General features: G+C 41.6%; 1 protein-coding gene across 3 annotated transcripts in view; it reads left to right on the top strand.

The window, feature by feature from the left end:
• The window catches only part of CHD6 (chromodomain helicase DNA binding protein 6), a 2,211,516-nt gene that overhangs the window by 1,876,860 nt on the left and 312,144 nt on the right, over positions 1–22,512 (top strand). For all 3 annotated transcript variants that reach the window (XM_044090190.1, XM_044090189.1, XM_044090188.1), the window contains one exon: positions 8,386–8,540. In XM_044090190.1, the coding sequence (XP_043946125.1) occupies positions 8,386–8,540 (155 nt within the window). The remainder of the gene's footprint in view (positions 1–8,385; positions 8,541–22,512) is intronic.

The raw sequence follows: 22,512 nt of genomic DNA, 5'->3' as shown, positions 1-22,512 counted from the left end.
CTTGTATAGCACTGTACTGTATCAAGAAGTAACAAGTTGGAAACGTTGTAATCATTTTTTTTTTTAATTTTTCGCACAATCACACCTGATGCATATACAGGTGGTTGTTTTGTGTGGGGGAGAGTAAGTAAGCATACTATTTATAAATGTCTAACAGCAGATATGTTTTACTTGTTTTAGTTTTGTGTTGTTCAGACATCAGAAGGGCATGCAGTAAGTGGCTGTCTTTTGGGTGTAAGGAGTGAGGAGGCTTGCTGTATACAAATATGACAGCAGCAGATGGAAATATGACTGTGGGCATTTGTACCTTACATGTAATCCTAATTTAACACTAGAGAGGGGATACTCCGAAAGTGACCAATTATTTTGAGGTGGGGGTAGAAGGCAGTTACTATTCCCAGATATGATGTATGCTGTCCTCACAAGCATTTGTCTTCTCAGTTTACTATGAACCAGTTTTTGGTCAGCTTTGTTTATTAAAAGGTGTATACCATTCATTTCTTCCTTGAAATAAAAGGTATGATTAAATTTATATTATGTACACATGATTTTTTTTTTGTTCAGGCCATCATTGAATCAAAAGGTTGTGAAAAAAGCTCTAAAATGCACCTCAAATATTCTGTAACGTCATGACGTCAGGGTGCCTAGTAGACCCCAAACCCTCCAGCTCAATTTGGCTATTACAGAGTAGTTTTTTTAAATGCATTTATTGAATTATCACTTATGACATAGACTTACATTTATTTAAAAGTAGTCAAACCAGATTACATTTACAAACATAATGCATCAAAACTAAGAGTGAGAAGGTCACACAGAAAAACCAATCAGTAAAAACTAAATGAAAACTCCAGCCAAGCTCGAACTTCCACTGAGTGACCTCTCAAACCTCTTGTATCAGAGGCACATGGGATATATGCAAACGACCGTTACGAACATCAGGTATTTCAGCTATATGGCGATTCTGAATGCCCATGGCATATTTCTTTTTAAGTCGTTTCAATGGACAATTTCATGCCAATAAAGCCAAACCCCACTAGCTGTGGATATGCATATTTAGTTTGTTAGTTGAGCTATTTTGCAGTCACCCTAATGGTAATGGACATCAGTTGGGTATAACAGCCCTGTGTTTCTTATGGTTAGTCAAATATTCTGCTTGTGGTGATGAGGTCATAAGGCTGAAGTATGCATATCCACAGCTAGTGGGGTTTGGCTTTCTTGGCCTGAAATTGTCCATTGAAACAATTTAAAAAGAAATAAGTCATGAGCACTCAGAATTGCCATATAGCTAAAACACCTGATGTTAGTAAGGGTCATTTGAATATATCCCATGTGCCTCTGGTACAAAAGGTTTGAGAGGTCACTCAGTGGAAGTTCTAGCTTGGCTGTTTTCATTTAGTTTAAACATTATGCATCACATATTTTTTTATATATCCTACAAATCTCAGTGACATTACAATAAATTATTCAATTCCTCCATTCTCTTAAACCTCATTCCTCCTCCAAAACATTTTTTCTGCGTGCAGTGCTCCAACAGTTACCATTTTTTCTATGTAATTTACTCTTACCCTTTTCTAAAGATCCCACTTCCTGCTCTTCTGTCTCTGTTACAATATTCACTACTTCAAGTATAGTTGGTGTAGATTTTGATTTCCATTTTCTAGCAATTGCTTTTTTGGCAACCACCAGAATTAAACTCAACAAGGCCTTATGTCTAGGCAATTTAGATCATGTACCTCAACTAAAAAAATAATTTCCTTGGTTACAACCATTTGCTCGCCCATCAGTCCGGACAGAGTACCCTGCAGAGAATTATTTAAGTCTACAAACTCATTATACTCCCAAAACATATGTTCGCAGTTGCCTCCTCCTTCTCCATCATGCCTCCCAACATTTGCCATCTACCTGAGGAAAAATACTTTGGAGTCTGCTTGGGGTATAAAGGTATCTATGCAAACACTTCAGGGAAAAATCCTAAATCTTCTAAGCTTTTTTGAATATATGGAAGCTATTCTCATGCCCCCCCATTTTTTTCTTTGTTTATTGCATATCAAACTCTTTCTTCCAAATCTTTTCTGATTGTTTTCTATGGTTATCATGCAGTATTTTAAATGCTCTACTATTAATTTCTATGTTTATCATGCAGTGTTTTAAATGCACTACTAGCTATTCCATTTTAACAGCAGCTCCTGTTCTAGACTCAATTTAAAATTCAACCAGTGCAGGTCTTTCATTTAGGATTCCTCTATCCCTTTCTCTTCATCTGTACTCTGTTATCAGTCCCTGATAGAGAAGGCAATCTCTAGCCTGCAGCCATCTCTAGCCTGCAAGCCAAATGTCTTCTTGGCCTCTTCCCATTCTCTTGTCTTTCCTTCTCTAATTATTTGTTCCGAATACCTTTATTCCTTTGACAGCTTCCTCCAGTAAATTCCAGCGGTATCAGAACCTCCTTTCCTCCATTCCCACGTTGGTTTAGTTCATAGTGTACTTTCTGCTACTTTATGAATGTAATATTCTGTAGGACTGTTGCCATTCTGCTTAAGGATCTGCATCCAAATCACATTTTTCCTTATTTTCTGAATTACCTCCGCTGCTTCATCGTCCATTTCCACTTTGAATTTTAGCTTTCTGCTTGTGTTCCATAACCATAGGCAAGAGCTTTCAGTTTCTCAGTTTTTGTACTATCTTTTATTTAGTCTCTTCCCACATAACCTTAGCTGCTATAACTGAATCTTTTTAACCCATACTCCTAAATACTTAATGTTATAATTTCCCCATAAATGTGGGTATTGCTGGACCAATTCATGTGTGGGTGCATCGTTTATAAGCTATAACTTTTATTTTATCTTCATTGATTGTATATTCTGAAAAAAACTTAGAACCGTCCTCAGAATATTCCTTAACACTAAGATGCCCCTTACTGCTTCCATCAGGTACAAAATAATGGCATCTGCAAATAAAGCCAACTTGTCTTGAAATTACAAGGTAGTCTTGGTCAGTTAGAGTATGTTGAAAGACTGCAGGAAAAAGCAAGAACTTCTTACCTTAATCATGGATTTTATTCAGGCCATCATGGGATGAAAAGGTTGTTTAAAAAACTCTAAAATGCTTTCCAGACCTCAGGCTTAAAACAGTTATTTCCATTGCAGTTATTACAGTTGAGCCTTGGTCACTTAGGGTGTGCTGAAAGGAAGCAGGAAAAAAAAATTGAAGAATAAGACTTCAATTTCTTTCTTTGATCAAGGTTCTCAACAAAAAATGTTATTTAAAAAACTTTAAGGTGCATCTCAGAGCATCTACAACATCATGGCTTCTGGGGGCCTACTGACTCACAGACCCCAGGCTTAATACAGTTATTTCCACTGCAGTTATTACAAGGTAGTCTTCGTCAGTTAAGATGTGTTGAAAGGATGCAGGAAAAAAAAAAAACAAAGTTGATGAGTAAAACTAAATTTCTTTCTTGGGTTGTGGTTTTTGATCAGACAATCACTGGATGAGAAATGTTATTTAAAAACTCTAAAATGCAGCTCAGAGCACGTAGAACCCCCATAGCTTAATTTAGTTGTTTCCTCCACAGTTATCAGAGTGCAGTCTTTTTTAGATGGAACATGTTGAATGAATGATTGAGTAACTGCAGGAAAAAAACATGAGTAAGAACAAACTGTGTGAAAAAGGGAGGGGAAAAAAGTAATCTGGATACTGTGTAAGTAAGCCAGGATGGGTTGTGCAGTTGGGGGGTGGGGTCATGGAGCTTTTTCACCTTGTAGGTCAGTTGACCTAAGGCCAGTCCTGACTATCTGATATGAGCAGACAGTTTAGAGGAAATTCAGAAAGCCTTGAAATTTACTCTTATATGCTTTTAGATTCCAGGCCTTTATTTTAACCTCAGCAAAGAGGGTAGGTTATCTGTGGGTACTGTCAGCTTTCCTCCCAGAGGACAAAGTACTCTGTCTGACTTTTTCCAGCTCGATAGAGAAAAATACAATCACTGCAGATTAGTTCTCCCGAGTTCTAGGTTACATAGTATTATTCATTCTTTACAGACTCACTAGCTCATCTACACAAGAGGAAGTTGGATGTCCCACTTCCTGTCCTTCCTTCCATAAAAGAAAAAACTCACATGTTGGAAAAGGCAGATACTTCAGTTTGTGTTCCCTTGTGACTAGCCCTCAGACTTTCACCACCGTTTGCTCAGACTTGGCTCAGGACAACCATGTGGGATCTCTGAATGTCCAGGGTGCATTCAGACAGGGGCATACACAGTACATACATACATGTCTAAGAAATGGTAACTGTTATTTTAGCACTAAAAACATTCAAAGTGATTTGGGCACAAGGAACCCTCAAAATCTTTATAGATACTGGCAAAGTCATCTGTACATCAGTAAACAAGCAAGTACCAAGTGCCTACTCCTACATGCTGTACAACTCAGCAGTGCAGGCATGGGAGATTGACATTAGTCAAGTCTGACCCTCAGAGTGGCTTGTAATACCTTCTCAAAAGAAAATCATGGCAGACTGCTGGGCATATTCCAGGTGGACTTGCAAGAATCAATGTTGAACAAGGAAATATTTCTTGAGCTGACCAACAAGTAGGGTATGGTAGAAAAAGACCTCTTTCTTATGTATGTATGTATTTATGTATTCACTCATATTTGTTTACTAGGATGATCCGACAGGGCAGAGCACTTTTTCTGTGGAGGCCTGGAGAGAAAAGGTACACATGATTTTACAAAAAACAATAAGTAACATTTTATAATACAATTTTCCAACAGTTGTACAGCAAAAAATAAGCAGAACATTCAGCAGTTTATAAATACATATTAGCAGCATACATTCAGCAAAATATGACAATATGAGTACACTTTTCATAAGGAATTGAGAAAGATTATAGATCACAAGCAGATTAAGATAGGAAGGAACATGGGTATAACAGCCAGAGGAGAAGCTGTAGTAATGAGACAGAGATCATAGAGTTTCATCTGGGGTTACAAGAAAAACTGTGGAGAAGTTAATACAGATCAAATTAGAACAAATAGTATTTTATCCGGGGGTGAAACAAAATCAAGTCCAATTAGGCAAGATATGGCATTTTTAGGACTTTTTTTAAACCATGTATGTGAAGAGTCTACTTTCATAGGCAATGCATTGGCTTTCACTGCTTCTGAGACATGACATATAGAGAGCTTCCTGCTGAGGTGGTTGATGTGGTCATAATCATTAAGTCTTTATCACTTGATAGTAAGGTTCTATTTGGAATATGTAATTTAGGAAATTGGCCAAGCCTGGGCATTTTTAAAGGCTGTGGATTAGAGTATGTGTCACATTTGGGAGGGTGGCCTAATGGTTAAGGTATTTGCCTTACAAACACAAGGTACAGGGTTTGAGTCTCACAAGGGATAATTGGCTAGGCTTAAAGTGGCTCGCAAGGGCAGTTAGCTTAGTACTAACCTATGAACCTATGAATTCAGTTGAGAGTAAGACAAGTATTGAGAAAGGTCTAACCTGAGAAAGTTTTGCTGCAGGGTAACAGCTTCTTTATCCTGGAAAATAGATGTTTTCTCCCTGAGTTGGATAGGTCTGTCGATGTGCACTTTCTATCATGTATCCATGATGGCCAGGATTTTGCAAAACATCTAGGCGGACAGGCCAAAAGTTCTTCTGATAGTCCATTTTTACCCCAGGCAGCATTGGTTCTCCCTCTTGCTAAACTTAGCAAGAGCAGAAACAAAAGTGTTGCAACAGCATGTTAATCTCCTGAAATAAAAAAGGAATACCTAATGCACCCCAACCTGATTACCCTAAGGCTGACAGGTTGTTTGATCTAGTACTCATACTGTTCAGGCACATATTTTCAGCGGACATGCTAAATATTATGAGGGAGGCTGGAAAACAAAACACGAGGACATCATGTCTAGCAAAGTGGAAAAGATTTGCCTTTTGGTGCTTCTCCAGAGAGCAGGACCAGAACACAGCTAGTTTTCCACTGTCAGACCATTACAAAAGTGATGCATCTTATGCATCCGTAATGGTACATGTTTCTATTATCTCAACCTTACTATGTCTGGATACTCCTTGGCATTCTCAACCATCAGTAAAATAATTCCTTATTGGTGGGGTGATGCATTTTCAGACCACTAGAAGGGACATCACTTCACCATGGAATGTCTGTTGTGTGTTAGAGGAGTTAACCTTGGCTCCCTTTGATTTATTTGATATGGGGGACCCTTTTCAAGTTCCTGTCTGTCCACATGCCCCAGTGAAGTGGAATTGGGTCTGTATAGCAAGTGTTGGTTACAATGCCAGTAGGGGAACCAAAAATTATTCAACAATCTCTCCATCAACTGTTGTTGCTTGCTTTGATTAATTAGAAGTCAAGTTAGAAGCATAGCTGGAAAAAGTCTATACCTCCCTTAGGAGGGGGAGTGTCTTTTTGAAACACATTTGTCAGTAACTCTGGTTGGAGAATTACCTTTGTTCATAAGTTAATGTTTCTTCCATCACTAAGATCTTTGGCTTCAGTGTTTGTTCTGAACAACTCTATTCCTGATAGTCCTGTGTAATATGCCCTTCCTGATGTTTAAGTTAGAAGTCACACTCTGGACAAATCCAAAGTTACTATCCAATATAGTTAAGAGTGTCCATTTAAACAAGGACATGCATCTGTTGGCTTACTATCTATGCAAAGCTAATAGATAAGCTTTTCTGTATGCAGTGGATCTCAGGAAGTCACTAAAATGTTTGCATACACCACTTGGTTGTCCTAGTGAAAGCAGTTTGTCTCATTTCCAGAGTAGGGCTGAAAGACACAAAATTTATGTACTAAGCATAATGATAGGTCTGAGTTGTGTTTCCATCCATCCTCAACATATTGGTTTTGGATCCAATCTCGGATCTCACTTCGGCTGCTTTTTGATGTCAAGATCCTCTGCTCAGGCTCCTCCCCTTATCCATACTCCCCTTCTGTCCCCAAGATTACCTCAGATCGAGTTTGCCCACAACTCTATAACACAACCATAGCTGAAAATACTGAAGGAAAATGAAAATAATCCAGTCCAGGATATAGAAAGGATCTCCTTGATAGAGCACTATTCTGGAGATGTAAGAGTGCAATACCTAGGTCATGGGCAGGTCATATTGTCATACCAGAAGCGCACTGTAAAAAATCTTCCATGAAATGGGAAGGGAGTTGAAGAAGGATGGAAACAGACAACATAGATCTATCATTATCTTAAGTACACAACTTTTGTATTTGATGGTGTCTGTTTTGTCCATTCCTCAACAGATGGAACAGTCTCTCCAGCTACTTAACTCTAAAGGAGGTCTCATGGAAGGATATTCTGAAGGATGACTGAACCAAAAGCTGCCCTGTCCCTGGATAGGCAATCCAGCTTGTAATGATAAAGGAGGGTGTGAATGTTAGACCAGGTGTCAGCAGCACAAATATCAATTGGGGTCTTAAAAAAGAAGACTGAAGAGGCTGAGACAGATCTAGTAGAGTGAGCCTTGACAGGTCTGGTAGTGTCAAGCCTTCTTTCCTTGTATGCATAACAAATACAGTCAGCTAACTATTTAGCTAAGGCTACTTTTGAAGCACCTTGACCTAGCTTGACTTTAGAAAAGGAGGCAAAAAGATGGGCTTTGAGTGTTTTAGTGCCATGGAAGTAGAAGCATAACTGGCAATGTACATCCAAGGTATAAAGCATATATTCTCCTTTATTTTAAATGTTTGGAAAGAAAACCAGTAGATTGATGCAGTGGTTAAGAAATGTCTCAGTAGCTGCCATGGGTATGAAAGATGGAATAATTTGTAAAGACAACCGTGTCCTTGTAGAAGATAATGGAGGCAAGACTGATCTTGAAGAGGATGTTTTCAAGAATATAAGGGCCCATTTTAAAGAGATGCTGGAGTTCTAGTAGTTTTCTTTGTAAAAGTAGTAGATTCCCCTTGGGCTTTTTCCATGATGTGCAGAGATGAACTGAAATGATCTGAAACGCCTTGGTTAGCCATAAGCACAATTTTCCTGCACAGCCACATGGATACCATTGGGTGGTTTGTGACAGCTGGTTGAATAAATCCCCTTCTTGAAAGAGAAGATCAGACTTTTTTTACTCTAAAGCCCATCTCTGTTGGCAGATGGCACATGTTTCTACTGAGCCTGAATAATTTTTGTGGCAAGAAATATAGTACTTGACTATTTTTCTCTTCTAGCATTTAAACGGGAAAAGTTAAGTTGAAGTATTCTTTGTCCATAACATGTTAGGTTTGGTCATCATGTGTCTTTGCTTTTTTTTAATCTCTAAAACTGCGTGTGCAAATTTTTGACTGTTCACTTGCATGTTATCTGACCTTTTCTTTTTTTTTTTTTATAACTTTCCCTGTCACAGTTTTGTCCAGGAAGCCCCCTGAAGAAGACAGCAAGAGCTCCACAGTTGCACCTTGTGTTGCTCGGCCAGAAGACTTTCTACAGGATCCCAGAGCACCAACCATTGCTCAGCTTCTACAGGAGAAAACACTCTACTCATTTTCAGAGTGGCCTAAGGTCTTTCTTCCTCTAGATAATCTACTTTTGAGTGTAGAATGTTTAGAAACAGAACATTTTTAGTAAGGCATAAAAACATGGTTTTCATCTTGCAGTTTTGACTCTCATACTCAAGGTTTTTTTACATATATATGTATATGTATATGTAATGCTGGCATTCTTTGCTTAGAATACTAAATAATTGGAAGAGCATTTTTTTAACATGTCTTTTATGTGTGTGGAGGGATGGCTGGTGGTGATGTCCTTCAAGGATGCATCTGCAGTCCTAACAAATGGGTTGTCCTGTCGTCAGGCAGCCCTTCGGTCGGCCGGATTCCAAAGTCTGGGTCTGGCCTCGGCTGGTGTCGCACTTCACCCGACGTCATCTCTGCTGGACTTCGGGTATAAAGGCATCAGCCAACGCCATTTTCCTCAGTCTTTCTTGCCGCGTGGCGCCCGAAGCAGAAGCTGTTCGCAAGTGCCGGTCGGTCAGATCCAGAGATTACTACTACCGAATACATCTTCGAAGACTTCTAAAAGCTAAGTACCCCGTTGGGGACTCTTTCTTGCCTCAACCGATGTCAGAAAAAGTAAATAACTGTTTAACTTGTGGGAAACAAATACCTCATAAAGATTTCCACTCTTACTGCTTACCTTGTTTAGGCCCAGACCACGACGTAGCAGCTTGTTTAGCCTGTGCTTCCTTCAACCGACGAACGCTTAGGCGTCGGTCGGAGTTTGCTGTACAGTTTTTCGGCTCAGATTTTGCGTACATTATGCCGTCGGATCCTCCGACTACCCAAATTGTTAAAAAACGCAAAGAAAAGGACCGACACTCGCGGTCCGCGGTTTCGGCCGAAACCACGGTTAAGCAAACCGCGAGTGTCTCGGTTTCGGCCGAAACCGAGCAAACGGTTCAATCTACAGCCGAATCCATGACTACTACCGAGGCCCCTTCTACCCTAGCTGAATCGGCCTCTGAATTTTTGCCTACTAATGTGGTTTCTCCAGAGTTATCGGACACCATCCCTTTGGATGTCTCTACCCCAGCACGTGGTGCTGCTAGGCCTCCTGCAGCCATGTCTATAAAGGCCTTTGCCAGGGCTAAAGCAGCCAAAACTGCTAAATCAGTGCCTGTTAAGCCCCCCTCTCACAGGCCCAGCTCCAGTTCTCAAATGCTTACTTTGGCAGAGGATCTCATCTCTTTAATAAGAGGATCCCAATCTCACCCAGACAGGGCCTCACAACCTCCAGAAAAGAGACCTAGAGTAGAGCCCCCTGAGCCAGGCTCCTCAGATGACTCTTCTGATGACTCAGACATTACGGACCATCCAGAAGCTCCTCTTTCTACTTATGAAGATTCTGATGCTGAAGAATCTATTCCTTCTGCCTCTCCACCAGAGGAATTTTCCTTTGGGGAAACCTTACATGCCATGCGAGAGCAATTCCAATGGCAGGGACAGGATTTCTCAGATTCAAGAAAAAGGCTTAGGACCTTTTTACACTTACCGCAGCATAGGCCCTTAGCTATACCTCCAGTTCTTCCTGTTGTGGATGATGCATTTAATGATGTTTGCACTGCTCCTGATACTTTACCTCCAGCCCCTGCTAAGCCCGACAGGTTCTACAGGGTACCGGACACTCATCACCACTTATACAAGGCTCCTTTTGCAGATCCGGAGACTATCTCCCAGGGGCCTAAGGCAGTAGCTTCGACCTCAGCTAAAAACCATCTCCCTTCTGATAGGGCATCCAGGTCCTTAGAGAGATGGGGTAAAAAAGTATACACCTCCGCTACTCTCTCAGCTAGAGCTTTGAACTGTCAGTTTCATATGATCCAATACCAAGAGTTTATGCTTGATCAGTTAACTAAGAAACTGTCCTCTGATGATTCCTTAGATAAGAAATATGTTCTAGAAATGGTGAATAACATTCAGCAGGTTAGTAACCATTCTTTAAAATGTGGCTATGATGCACTGGAGGCTTCATTTAGATCAGCCATGACTGGCACAGTTATAAGAAGGCATGCATGGTTGAAAGAGCAGGTCTTGCCGGATCAGGTTAAAGCAAAGCTTTTAGATGCTCCTATGGACAAGGTCAGTCTATTTGGTTCTCCTGCCCAACAAGTAATGAAGAAAATGGAAGAGAAGGCAAAATCTGTACAAACAGTTAAAGATTTCTTACAGGTACAGCCTCCAAGGTTCAGCAGGAACTGGCCTTCCAAAAATTGGTCCTTTCCAGACTCCTCTAAAAATCAGAGAGGCAGGAATAGACGTTCCAGAGGCAGAAATCAATCCAGAGGAGGTACCTACAGGGGATGCCAGTGGCAAGGCAATAACCAACGAGGCACGGATACGACCACTACCACTGCAACAGGGCAATTACAGTGACTTGGTTCTAACACCGCCTACCAGGAAACAAATAGTAGCACCCTTAGGCGGAAAGTTAGCCTTATTTTCAAAAAACTGGCACTATATCACAAGAGACAACTGGATTTTGCAAACTATAGACCAAGGCTACAGGTTTCATTTCCACACCTTACCAACAAAAAGAGGAATGCCAAACCTGCCACCAAATCAAAAGTCAGAAGCCCTAAAACAAATAGCTCAATTAAAAAAGATGAGAGCTGTGGAAAGGGTACCACCTACAGAACAGGGCAAGGGATTTTACTCCAGACTCTTCCTAGTACCAAGAAAAGAAAACAGTTGGAGACCTATTCTCGACCTGTCCGCTTTAAACACTTTCATCAGTGTTCCAAAATTCAAAATGCTGACCCTACACCAACTTCTTCCCATGCTGGGCAAGGAGTATTGGCTGGTAACTCTAGATCTCAAGGAGGCATACCTGCACGTCCCCATACGACCAATTTGCAGAAGATACCTCAGATTTCTTGCAGGATCAGAGCATTATCAATTCTCAGCATTGCCCTTTGGCTTATCTACTGCGCCCAGAGTGTTCACGAAATGCCTGGCATCAGTAATCGCTCATTGCAGGCTTCAGGGAATCCAAATTTATCCATATCTGGACGACTGCCTGATACAAGCGGACAACAAAAGCAAGCTGACACAAGATTTACAAAGAGTCATTTGCTTACTACAAGCCCTGGGATACACAGTCAATTTAAAAAAGTCAAAACTGATACCATCCCAAACAATAACATTCTTGGGTGCAGAATTGGACACAGTAAAACAGATGGCATTCCTAACTGCAGAAAAACAAGAACAACTTCCCCTGTACTTCTTGACACTAGCAAAGCAGAACAAACTAACAGCAAGGAAAGTACTGCAGGCCTTGGGTTTCATGGCATCCTGCATAATCTTGGTCCCCCATGCCAGACTGCACATGAGAAAGCTACAGTGGTACCTAAAGAATTTATGGTCTCAACACAAGCACAGCTTAGAAACCGAAATACCACTAATTCCATGCCTGAAACAAGAGTTCCTATGGTGGGCTCAGACATGCCAGGCAAACCCAGGATTGTCCTTCCACAACACTCAAGCAAGCCAAACCATCACAACGGACGCCTCAGACCTCGGTTGGGGGGCACACATGCTGGACAAGTGCATTCAAGGCCTATGGACTCCAGATCAGCTACACCTGCACATAAATCAAAAAGAGATGCTGGCAGTAAAACTAGCAATCCAGAATTTCAGACCATTCCTCAAAGAGGGCCAAGTGATGATAAGGACAGACAACACCACAGTCATGTGGTACATCAACAAACAGGGAGGCACTCATTCATTCCCCCTATGCCGAATGACTCTGGACCTGTGGAATATGGCTCTGAGCTACAACATCCAATTGCAGGCAATATTTGTACCGGGAAAAGAAAACATCCTAGCAGACATGTTAAGCAGAACTACCTCGGATGCTCACGAATGGATGCTACACCCGGACATCTTCAAGGCCATCACAAAGAAATGGGGAATGCCACAAATAGACCTATTTGCATCCCCACTCAACCACCAGCTCAAGAAATTCTGCACAAGGACATACCACCCTCTTGCTTGGAAGGTGGACTCTCTATCCTTCAATTGGAAAGGCCTGACAGCATATGCATTTCCACCCCTTCCTTTGATGCACAAGGTACTACTGAAAATCAAAGAGGAACGGCCAAGGATAATTCTGATAGCTCCAAATTGGCCAAGACAACATTGGTATCCATTACTGAGGAGCATGTCTCGGGGGGAAACGTGGACTCTACCCCTGATTCCTTTGATGTTGACTCAGTGCAACTACAACATCTTGCATCCAAACCTGAAAACTCTGCAACTCACTTCCTGGAACATTACATAAGAACTTCTAACCCAGATTTATCCCAAAGGGTTAAAGACATTATCCTTGAGGCCCGCAGACCTTCTACTAGAAGGAACTATGCAGGGAAATGGAAAAGGTTTGTCATTTGGAGTACGGAAAGAGGGAAAGATGTGTCAAAGGTAGATATTGCCAACATCCTGGAATATTTGGCAGAGCTTCTACATACTGGCCTGTCCTATTCCTCCATCAAGATACATGCATCAGCTATTTCTGCAGAATACAGCCTCGATCCCCCTGTCTTCTCGCATCCTCTACTCAGGCAGTTCCTCAGAGGAATTAAGAATGTAAAACCTCCTAGGAAACCACCATTACCAGCATGGGACTTGAATTTTGTGCTAGAAAAATTGACACTCCCTCCATTCGAACCAGCAGCAACAGCAGATCTTCAACACCTATCCTGGAAAACTGCTTTCCTACTGGCAATTACTTCAGCAAGAAGGGTTTCGAACTACAAGCTTTAATGGCAGTACAACCCTTCCTAATCTTCCATCAAGATAGAGTGTCCATGAGAACTAATCCTACATTTATGCCTAAGGTGGTATCCAGACTGTCTCTAAACCAGGCAATCCACCTACCTACCTTCTTTCCCAATCCACAGAACAAAGGGAAAGACTGCTGCATACCTTGATGTACATAGACAGTTGCTACTACCTGGACAGAACCAAGGGTAATAGAAAAACTGACCAGCTTCTAGTAGCCTATGCAACAGGAAGGGAAGGAAAAGCAATTTCCAAACAGACAATCTCCAAGTGGATAGGAAATTGCATAAGATTCTGTTACTCCTATCATGGAAAGCAAATTCCACAGAACATAAGGCCTCATTCTACAAGGGCTACAGCCACTACCACAGCCTTCTTACGAGGAGTGGCTACCAAGGACATTATTGAGGCTGCTACTTGGACCTCCATGCATACATTTGCCAAGCATTATAACTTACCTCTATACTCTAGATCCCGAGCAGGGTTTGCCACTGCTGTGTTGCAAGGGATCCTAAGTACACCATAATTCTTATTCCTCCTCCCCTAGTTTGGCTATGGTATTCTACCCATTTGTTAGGACTGCAGATGCATCCTTGAAGGACATAGTACAGTTTTGTACCTACCATAAATGTAGATGTCCGAACAGGATAGCATCTGCAGTCAGGATTACCCACCCTCCTTCCCCTCTGTGGTACTCCTAGGGTATTGCCCACCTAATAGCTAGCTGGGGGGGATCTCTTATGGTGTATTTGTTTGTATATATGTACATACATGCATATTTTTTGTGTTTGCCTTCTATTTTTTGGGAAACATTGGCATTTACCCAAAAATTTTAGCTATCCAAAAGGGCTACTGGCATCTGGGGCAAGAAACACTGAGGAAAATGGCGTCGGCTGATGCCTTTATACCCGAAGTCCAGCAGAGATGACGTCGGGTGAAGTGCGACACCAGCCGAGGCCAGACCCAGACTTTGGAATCCGACCGACCGAAGGGCTGCCTGACGACAGGACAACCCATTTGTTAGGACTGCAGATGCTATCCTGTTCGGACATCTACATTTATGGTAGGTACAAAACTGTACTTTCTGCCTCATGCTATTTTTTCCTCCTTGCTGAAATTGTTTTAATATTTGTGTTGTTATACTGTTGATGTCAGTTAGTCAAAGTTTTAGTGTTAGTTTAATTTAGCTGGCATCAGTGGCACCAAGGTGGCAGTCAGCTGCAAAACTAATGATGTGGGTAATAAGTCTTAATATGGCACAGAATGATTTAATTTTTCCTCTGCATTTTTCTCTCTTTGCCCATTGCCCATCAGCTGCCCCAGTACCAGTTGGCTTATTGATTCCTGTAGGAAGAGAGATGATAATGGGGTGCTAATAATAAGGCAGCCATCAGGGTTGCTAATTGCTTTACCTTACTTTTGAATCTTGTGCCGTATTTGGGGAGCTGTACAGATGTCCTCCCATTGTCCCTTTGTATAGAGTATTTCCATTCTTTCTCCACAATCTTTTCTAATCTCTTCTGACTATGTGCCATACTGTTATCCCTTTAACAGCAACTTCTGTTCTAGACCCAGCTAAAAACAATACCAGCACAGTTTAACAATTCACTGTCCCCTTTTCTTTGCTTATACTTTATCAATTCTGCATAGGAAAGGTGGTCTCTAACATGCAATTCAGCCTTCTGCTTAGCATCATTGCACTCTGTTACCTTTCCCTATCTAGCTGGAATGTAATGTTGAGTGCTGCTTGCCAGCAGTGCATGAACCTAGGCAGCCTTCTTCACCCCAGGATTAGCATGCCCATGCTGGCTACTTCATACAACCAGCTGCTGCTTATTGTTCCACTTTCTTGGATTACTAATCACTTCTGGGTGAATCTGGATTGTAGTCAGGGTTTTACTTCTCTGCTGCATAGGGCAGTCTCTTGACTGTACATTCATTCTGAAACTTAAGTGAGGAATTTGATGCTGTTAGCATTTTGTGATACTTCAGGTAAATGACCTTTCTAAAACAGACATGTTCTGTCATAGTGTACCACTTAATGTTTCCTCGAAGAGGTCTTGTCTTGAATTCTCTGTAAAGGTAGTTATACAAACAACTATAACTGGGGCCATCAAACAGTAATGTATCTAAGAGTTTGATTTGTTTCCATCATTATTCTTGCTGACCGGTACTAGCAGCTGTGTACTGCAGAACTTGGCAGTAACTTGCTTTGCAGTACAGGATTTGAGAGGTTTTGCCCTGATTTGTGTCATATTTTCTGAAGAGTAGAAGTGTTTTATGTTGTTTGCACGTTCTGTTGCAGTTCTTTTAGCACTCTGAAAGTGCACAATGAAATCTTTATTTTTGCCTGCTGAGTACTGTACCATTTAGAACACTGTTGTCCAACAAAAAGTGTATGTATAAAATACAAGAAGAGATGAAGCAAGGTCCTAATGGGGTGCAAGGGAATAGGAATCTAAGATAGTGCTTAATAAAGGAGAGCAACAGTCTGAGAAATTCATGGCATGGGTTATGTGTATTTATATATAGTTGTTGCCATGAAAGTTGAAACATTACTGTAATGCAGTTTTTTGGTTCAGAGACTGATAGTGATTAGAATGGGCAAAAGGCATATTGTGTAAAGCATTAAAGGCTTACATTTTTAATTGCACTGTGTGTTTAGATAGAAAGCAAAAGTACAACTGATTTTATATGATCTATATTTTCACATTTGGACAATCTGATGTTCTTCGTGTTTCACTGTTGCAGTCATTACATTTGGGTAATCTGCTGGCAGGTTGCCCTCAGTCGGCCTGAATTCCATAGTCTTGGGTCCTCCTCGTTTGATGTTGTCTCCTCCTCTTCGCCAGGGTATAAAACATGCAGCAGCCAGCATTTTCTCTTTTCTTTCTTCTTTCTTTCAGTGCCGTGCCAAGAGCATTTTTCACGTGTGCCGGTCAGCCGAACTTTCATATTTGATATTTGAGTTCAGACTGAAGTCTTTCACTAAAAGCTAAGTACCCTGTTGGAAACTTTTCTTGCCATCTGTATTCCTTGCCTAGGCCCTGATCACAACATGCCTGGCTGTCAGTTTTGTGCTAGATTTAACCAACACACTATTAAGCGTCGGTATATTTTTGCCTCAAGTATTTTGGAAACAGATTTAACTACCCAGAAATGTCGTCGGATAGCAATCCGACTACCGGAGTACATAAAAAACGCAAAGAAAAGGACAGAGAAAGGCAGTCGATATCAAAAACCGACAACGAAGCTTCTCCTAAGCCAGTCGCCAGTTCGCCGGTACTCAATGAGGTGCTTTCGCAGCCCCTGATACCCGCTACCTTTGAGTCGCAGGCCTCTACCGACACCCATGTGGAGTCCGGCATCCTGCAAGGTACTCAAGGTATTGGACCGACGGATGTATCTCCCTCGGATGGGTCCGGAGCCGCTGAGCAGGCACCGGCTTCTGAGGGTGTATTCAGACCTCAGCATTTGTATATCAAACCGACGACAGCTGCAAAACCAAAGACAAAAGCAACTTCTAAAACTAAAAAACCAAAGCATGAGCCACGTGTACAAGCCTCTATGCCTAAAAAACAGATGATCAAAATGGCTGAAGACCTCATTACCTTGATTAGGGGTACCTATCTCCCTCCAGATAAGAGGCCTAGGCAAGACACTGATTATGAATCTTCAAATCAGGTTTCTATTTCTTCTGATTCCTCTTCTAATCAGGAATTATCTATACCTCCCTATGAGGATTCTGATGCTGAGGAGTCTATACCATCTGCTTCTTCTCCTGAGGATTGTTCATTTGGGGAAACCTTACATACTTTGAGGGAGCATTTTCACTGGGAGAGTCAAGACTTCTCAGAATCAAAAAAGAGGCTCAGGGATTTCCTTCTCCTTCCTCAGCACAGGTCTTTAGCCATTTCCACTGTTTTAGACATTGTGGATGATGTGATTTCAGAGTCAAATTTGACCCCTGACTCCTTACCTCCGGCTCCCAGTAAGCCTGACAGATATTACAGGGTCCCTGACTCACATAAATTTTTATTTAGAAACCCTGCTGCTGATCCTGAAACTATTTTACAGGGTCCAAAGGGAGTTAAGGCCTCAACAGCAAAAAATCCTACCCCCTCTGACAGAGATTCGAGGGCACTGGACAGATGGTGCAAAAAGGTTTATACATCAGCAACCTTGGCAGTCAGAGCCTTAAACTGTCAATTTCATATGCTTAAGTATCAACAACATGTTATGGGATTGCTAAAACAGAAAATGATGTTGATTTCTGAATGTGCAGAAAATAAAGAATTGCAGGAATTATTGCATGCAGCTGAACAGGTTGGAAAGCATACTTTGCAATGTGGTTTTGATTCCTTAGAGGCTTCCTGCAGGGCCACAGTTACTGGATCTGTGATTAGGAGGCATGCCTGGCTAAAGGAACAAAATTTGCCTGATCATGGTAAAGCTAAATTGCTAGATGCACCTTTACAGCATGATTCTCTGTTTGGTATTAAGGCAGAAGAGGTTTTAAAGAAAATGGAAGACAAAGCTAAGTCTATGCAAACTGTTAAAGACTTCTTACAAGTGCAGCCACCAAGATTCAGTAGACACTGGCCTACAAAGAATTGGTCCTTTCCTGTGTCAGACAAAGCTCAAAGGGGCAAATCCAGATGCCCTAAGGGTTCAAGATACCAGGCGCAAGATTCATACAGGTTAAAGCAATGGGGCACTTCTACCTCCAAAACTGGAGGAGATAAAGCGCAAACCTAGAGAAAACAGTCCCAATGACGTCCCTCTGCCTACACCAAACACTTATCTTTTGGCAGCACCTATAGGGGGAAAATTAGCACTTTTTGCACAAAATTGGCAGTTAATAACCCAGGACAAGTGGGTACTAAACATAGTATCACAGGGATACAGATTCCATTTCCACACACTGCCAATGGCAAACGGTTGGCCAGATCTGCCCAAAAATCAATGGGCAGAGGCACAGAAACAGGTTACGTCCCTCATGGATATGGGGACCATTCAGACAGTACCAGAACAGGAAAAAGGACAAGGTTTTTACTCAAGACTGTTCTTGGTACCCAGAAAGGACAAGGCCTGGCGGCCAATACTGGATTTATCAATTTTGAACACATACCTGGACATTCCAAAATTCAAAATGCTGACTTTGCAGCAGCTTCTGCCCATGCTGAGAAAGAATGCTTGGCTGGTGACATTAGACCTAAAAGAGGCATACCTGCATGTCCCAATAAGACAATCGTGCAGAAGATACCTCAGATTCAAGGCTGCCTTAATGCATTACCAATTCTCTGCACTGCCCTTTGGCTTATCTACTGCGCCCAGGATCTTCACAAAGTCCCTGGCACCAGTAATTGCATTTTGCAGACAAAAAAGTATACAAATATATCCTTACTTGGACGACTGTCTCATTCAAGCAGAGAGCAAGGACATTCTTCTTCAACACCTGGCGTTTGTGAAAAGGCTTCTAACATGCCTAGAGTACACAATAAACAAAAAGAAATCACAACTGGTACCCTCTCAAAAGATAACATTCCTGGGTGCAAGCTTGAATACAACTGCCCAGATGGCTTACCTCATGCCAGACAAGCAAAGGCAACTGACTACTTACTTCAAACTGATGGCGACAAAAACCCAGTTATCTGCAAGACAAATTCTGCAGCCTTTGGGCTTCATGGCATCCTGCATCCTACTGATTCCATATGCGAGACTGCATATGAGGAAACTTCAGTGGTACCTAAAAAGTTTATGGAGTCAACATTCTCAGAGTCTGGAAACGATTCCTCTCATACCCTGCCTACAACAGGAGTTTCTATGGTGGGCAAAGGCATGTCACCAAAACATGGGACGGGCCTTCACTCTACCCCCTGCCAGCCAAACCTTAACAGACGCATCAGATTATGCCTGGGGGCCCACATGGCAGGAAGATGCATTCAGGGCAGATGGATCATCATGGAACCCAAAACAAATGCATCTACATATCAACCAGAAAGAGATGCTAGCTGTTCAAAATGCCCTAACAGCCTTCAAGGGCTTACTTCATCCAGGGCAACTACTGATAAAGACGAGTACCACCACAGTCATGTGGTATATAAACAAGCAAGGGGGCACACACTCATACCCCCTTTACAGATTAGCCATGGCACTGTGGGACACAGCTTTGACCTACCAAATGCATCTCCAAGCTGAATTCCTGCCAGGAAAGCAAAATACTCTGGCAGACAATTTAAGCAGAAACCTTATGGACCCTCACGAGTGGAAACTAAATCCACGGGTCTTCAGCATGATAACAGAGAAATGGGGGAGCCCAGACATAGATCTATTTGCCTCTCCTCAAAATTATAAATTGAAAATATTCTGCACAAGGACTTATCACAGACAAGCATGGAAAGTGGACTCCCTATCCTTCAGTTGGAAAAACCTATCCGTGTACGCCTTTCTTCCTCTGCCTCTTCTTCCCAAGGTCCTCCTAAAAGTCAGACAAGAGAAACCAAAGATGATACTAATTGCCCCAGACTGGCTCCGCCAATACTGGTACCCAGTCCTACGGAACTTATCTCAATACCCAGCTTGGACCTTACCTCAAAGACCACAACTACTGTCCCAGCAAAACAATCAGATCCTGCACAATCAACTCCAGACACTGAACCTGGCAGCATTGCTGATCATGTAGTTATACAAACAACTCCTCAGTAAAGCTGTGATGGATGTCATTTTGGAAGCCAGAAGGCCTAGTACTAGAAAATCTTATGCTGATAAATGGAAGAGATTCTGTGCTTGGAATCAAGCACAAGGAACTGATATGGCAGAACCAAATATTCCTCAGGTATTACAATACTTAACTGAGATGCTTGACAAAGGCCTTTCTTTCTCTTCAGTTAAAATCCATGCCTCTGCCATTTCGGCTCATTGCAGTACAGAGCCACCAATCTTTTCTCATCCTTTACTAAAGCAGTATCTTAGAGGAGCCAAAAATTTAAGGCCTCCTAGAAGATCACCATTACCGGCATGGGACCTCAATTATGTATTGGAAAAGCTCGCTTTGCCTCCATTTGAACCAGCTGCTACCGCTGATATAAAGTTCTTATCATGGAAAACAGCTCTGCTGCTAGCAATTACTTCAGCAAGAAGAGTTTCAGAGCTACAGGCCCTCGTGGCTGTAGAGCCTTTTATCATATTTTACCCAGACAGGGGGTGTCTGAGAACAAATCCTACCTTTATGCCTAAGGTGGTTTCCAGTGTGGCTCTTAACCCAACAATTCATCTGCCAACCTTTTATCCAAATCCGCAGAACAAAGGGGAGAGAATTCTGCATTCCTTGGACGTACACAGACAGCTAAGATTCTACTTGAGCAGGACTAAAGCTCTAAGAAAAACTGAGCAATTACTTGTCACATAGTGACGTATGCTGCAGGATCAGAAGGAAAGGCTATTTCAAAGCAGACAATTTCCAAGTGGATAAGCCACTGCATCCGTTTCTGCTACTTACACCATGGTAAACATGTGCCCAAGGGCATTAGGTCTCATTCCACCAGAGCTGCAGCTACTTCAGCAGCCTTTCTCAGAGGAGTACCAACCAAAGACATTCTAGGGGCTGCTACTTGGAGTTCAGTTCACACCTTTACAAAGCATTATCATTTGCCTCTCTACTCTAAGTCCAGGGCAGGCTTTGCCACTGCATTTCTGCAGGGCCTTATAGCCGCACCTAATGCTGTTTAGCTCCAGCCTCCCAACAATAGCTTTGGGATTCTACCCAAATGTAATGACTGCAACAGTGAAACATGAAGAACATAGTACAGCTGTGTACACTTACCATAAATGTAGATGTTCGAGTGCATTCACTGTTACAGTCCAGGTTACCCACCCGCCATCTCCCAGTCATTCTGGAGTTTATCTTTCCTTCTCTATCTTCTACAACCTATGCGGTGTATTTGCTTGTAAATGAAGTTAAAGTTTATATTGATGCATGTATGTATATGTATATATATATACATATATATATATATATATATATATATATATATATTTTTTTTTTTAATATATATATTTTTGCTACCTTTTTGGGGGCACCTGACATCTGGGGCAAGAAAAACTAAAGAAAATGGCGTTGGCTGCATGTTTTATACGCCTGACGACTTGACGTCATGGAAGAGGAGACAGCAACCGACGCAGGACCCAAGACTTTGGAATTCAGGCCGACGGAGGGCAACCTGCCAGCAGATTACCCAAATGTAATGACTGCAACAGTGAATACACTCGAACATCTACATTTATGGTAAGTGTACACAACTGTACTTTTTCTGGAAAAAGTCTTATTTGAAGCATTCTTAGTCATTGAGACAAAGCAGGCACCAGAATGTCAGCCGAGACAGCAGAGATTTGAAAGCAGTTCCTACTGGTCCACTGTTTTAAAAAAAATGTGGGGTGAACCTTCCTTATTATTGTATTTCCTGCTGTAACTATTTGGGTCTTTTATTACAAAACAAACTTGGAGTTTGCATCATTCTTCCTGTATTTTTTTTTTCAAACTTTAAATTTTGTTAAATAACATAGTTGTTATCACTTCCTTCTTTTTAGTAGAGATTGAGCTAAACCTGTCATTTATCTACAGATGAACCAGATAAGGGAAAAAAAAGTGTTACATTCATAAAGCTAAAACTCTTTAAGAGTTATGGAGCCTACATGAGGTGCTGTGCAAGTGGGTTTACTGTTAATAATTGTGTCTCGTTTAATCAACATTCTATTTGACCCCCAAACCATCTTAAACTTTGGGAGGTCACTACTGAAATTACATCATTATCCTACTGTTCTGGTCACTGACTCGGGGGGATAAGGATTTTTCTGGTTGTCTACCTGCAGACAGTTTAAATCTCATGTAAGTTACCAAGGAGCATTGTTTCTGACAATTGCTACATCCAAACCATGTGTTGCTCCTTCTGTAGTTTCAGCTTTTGAAGATAAGAACTCTGAATTTTCATGAAAGTATAAGTCACAGCCTCTTACTCTGAAGGAAACTGACATGTTCTGCAGGGTATATGTACAGTTTGTTTCTTTATAAAAAAAGAACTATTTGACTGACCGCTCTAACTGACCTAGCTGCCCCAAAAGGATTGAAGGAAACATTGACTCTGAGCCCTTGTGGATGATGAGGAATGTAGATTTCTAGATAGGTTAAGGAAGGGAAT

This window comes from Protopterus annectens, chromosome 12.part0 (genome assembly GCF_019279795.1).
Source record: "Protopterus annectens isolate FY-2018-M chromosome 12.part0, PAN1.0, whole genome shotgun sequence".
Lineage (NCBI taxonomy): Eukaryota > Metazoa > Chordata > Ceratodontiformes > Protopteridae > Protopterus > Protopterus annectens.
Note: the sequence above shows the minus strand (reverse complement) of the source record. Positions and strands in the feature narration are given on the sequence as shown.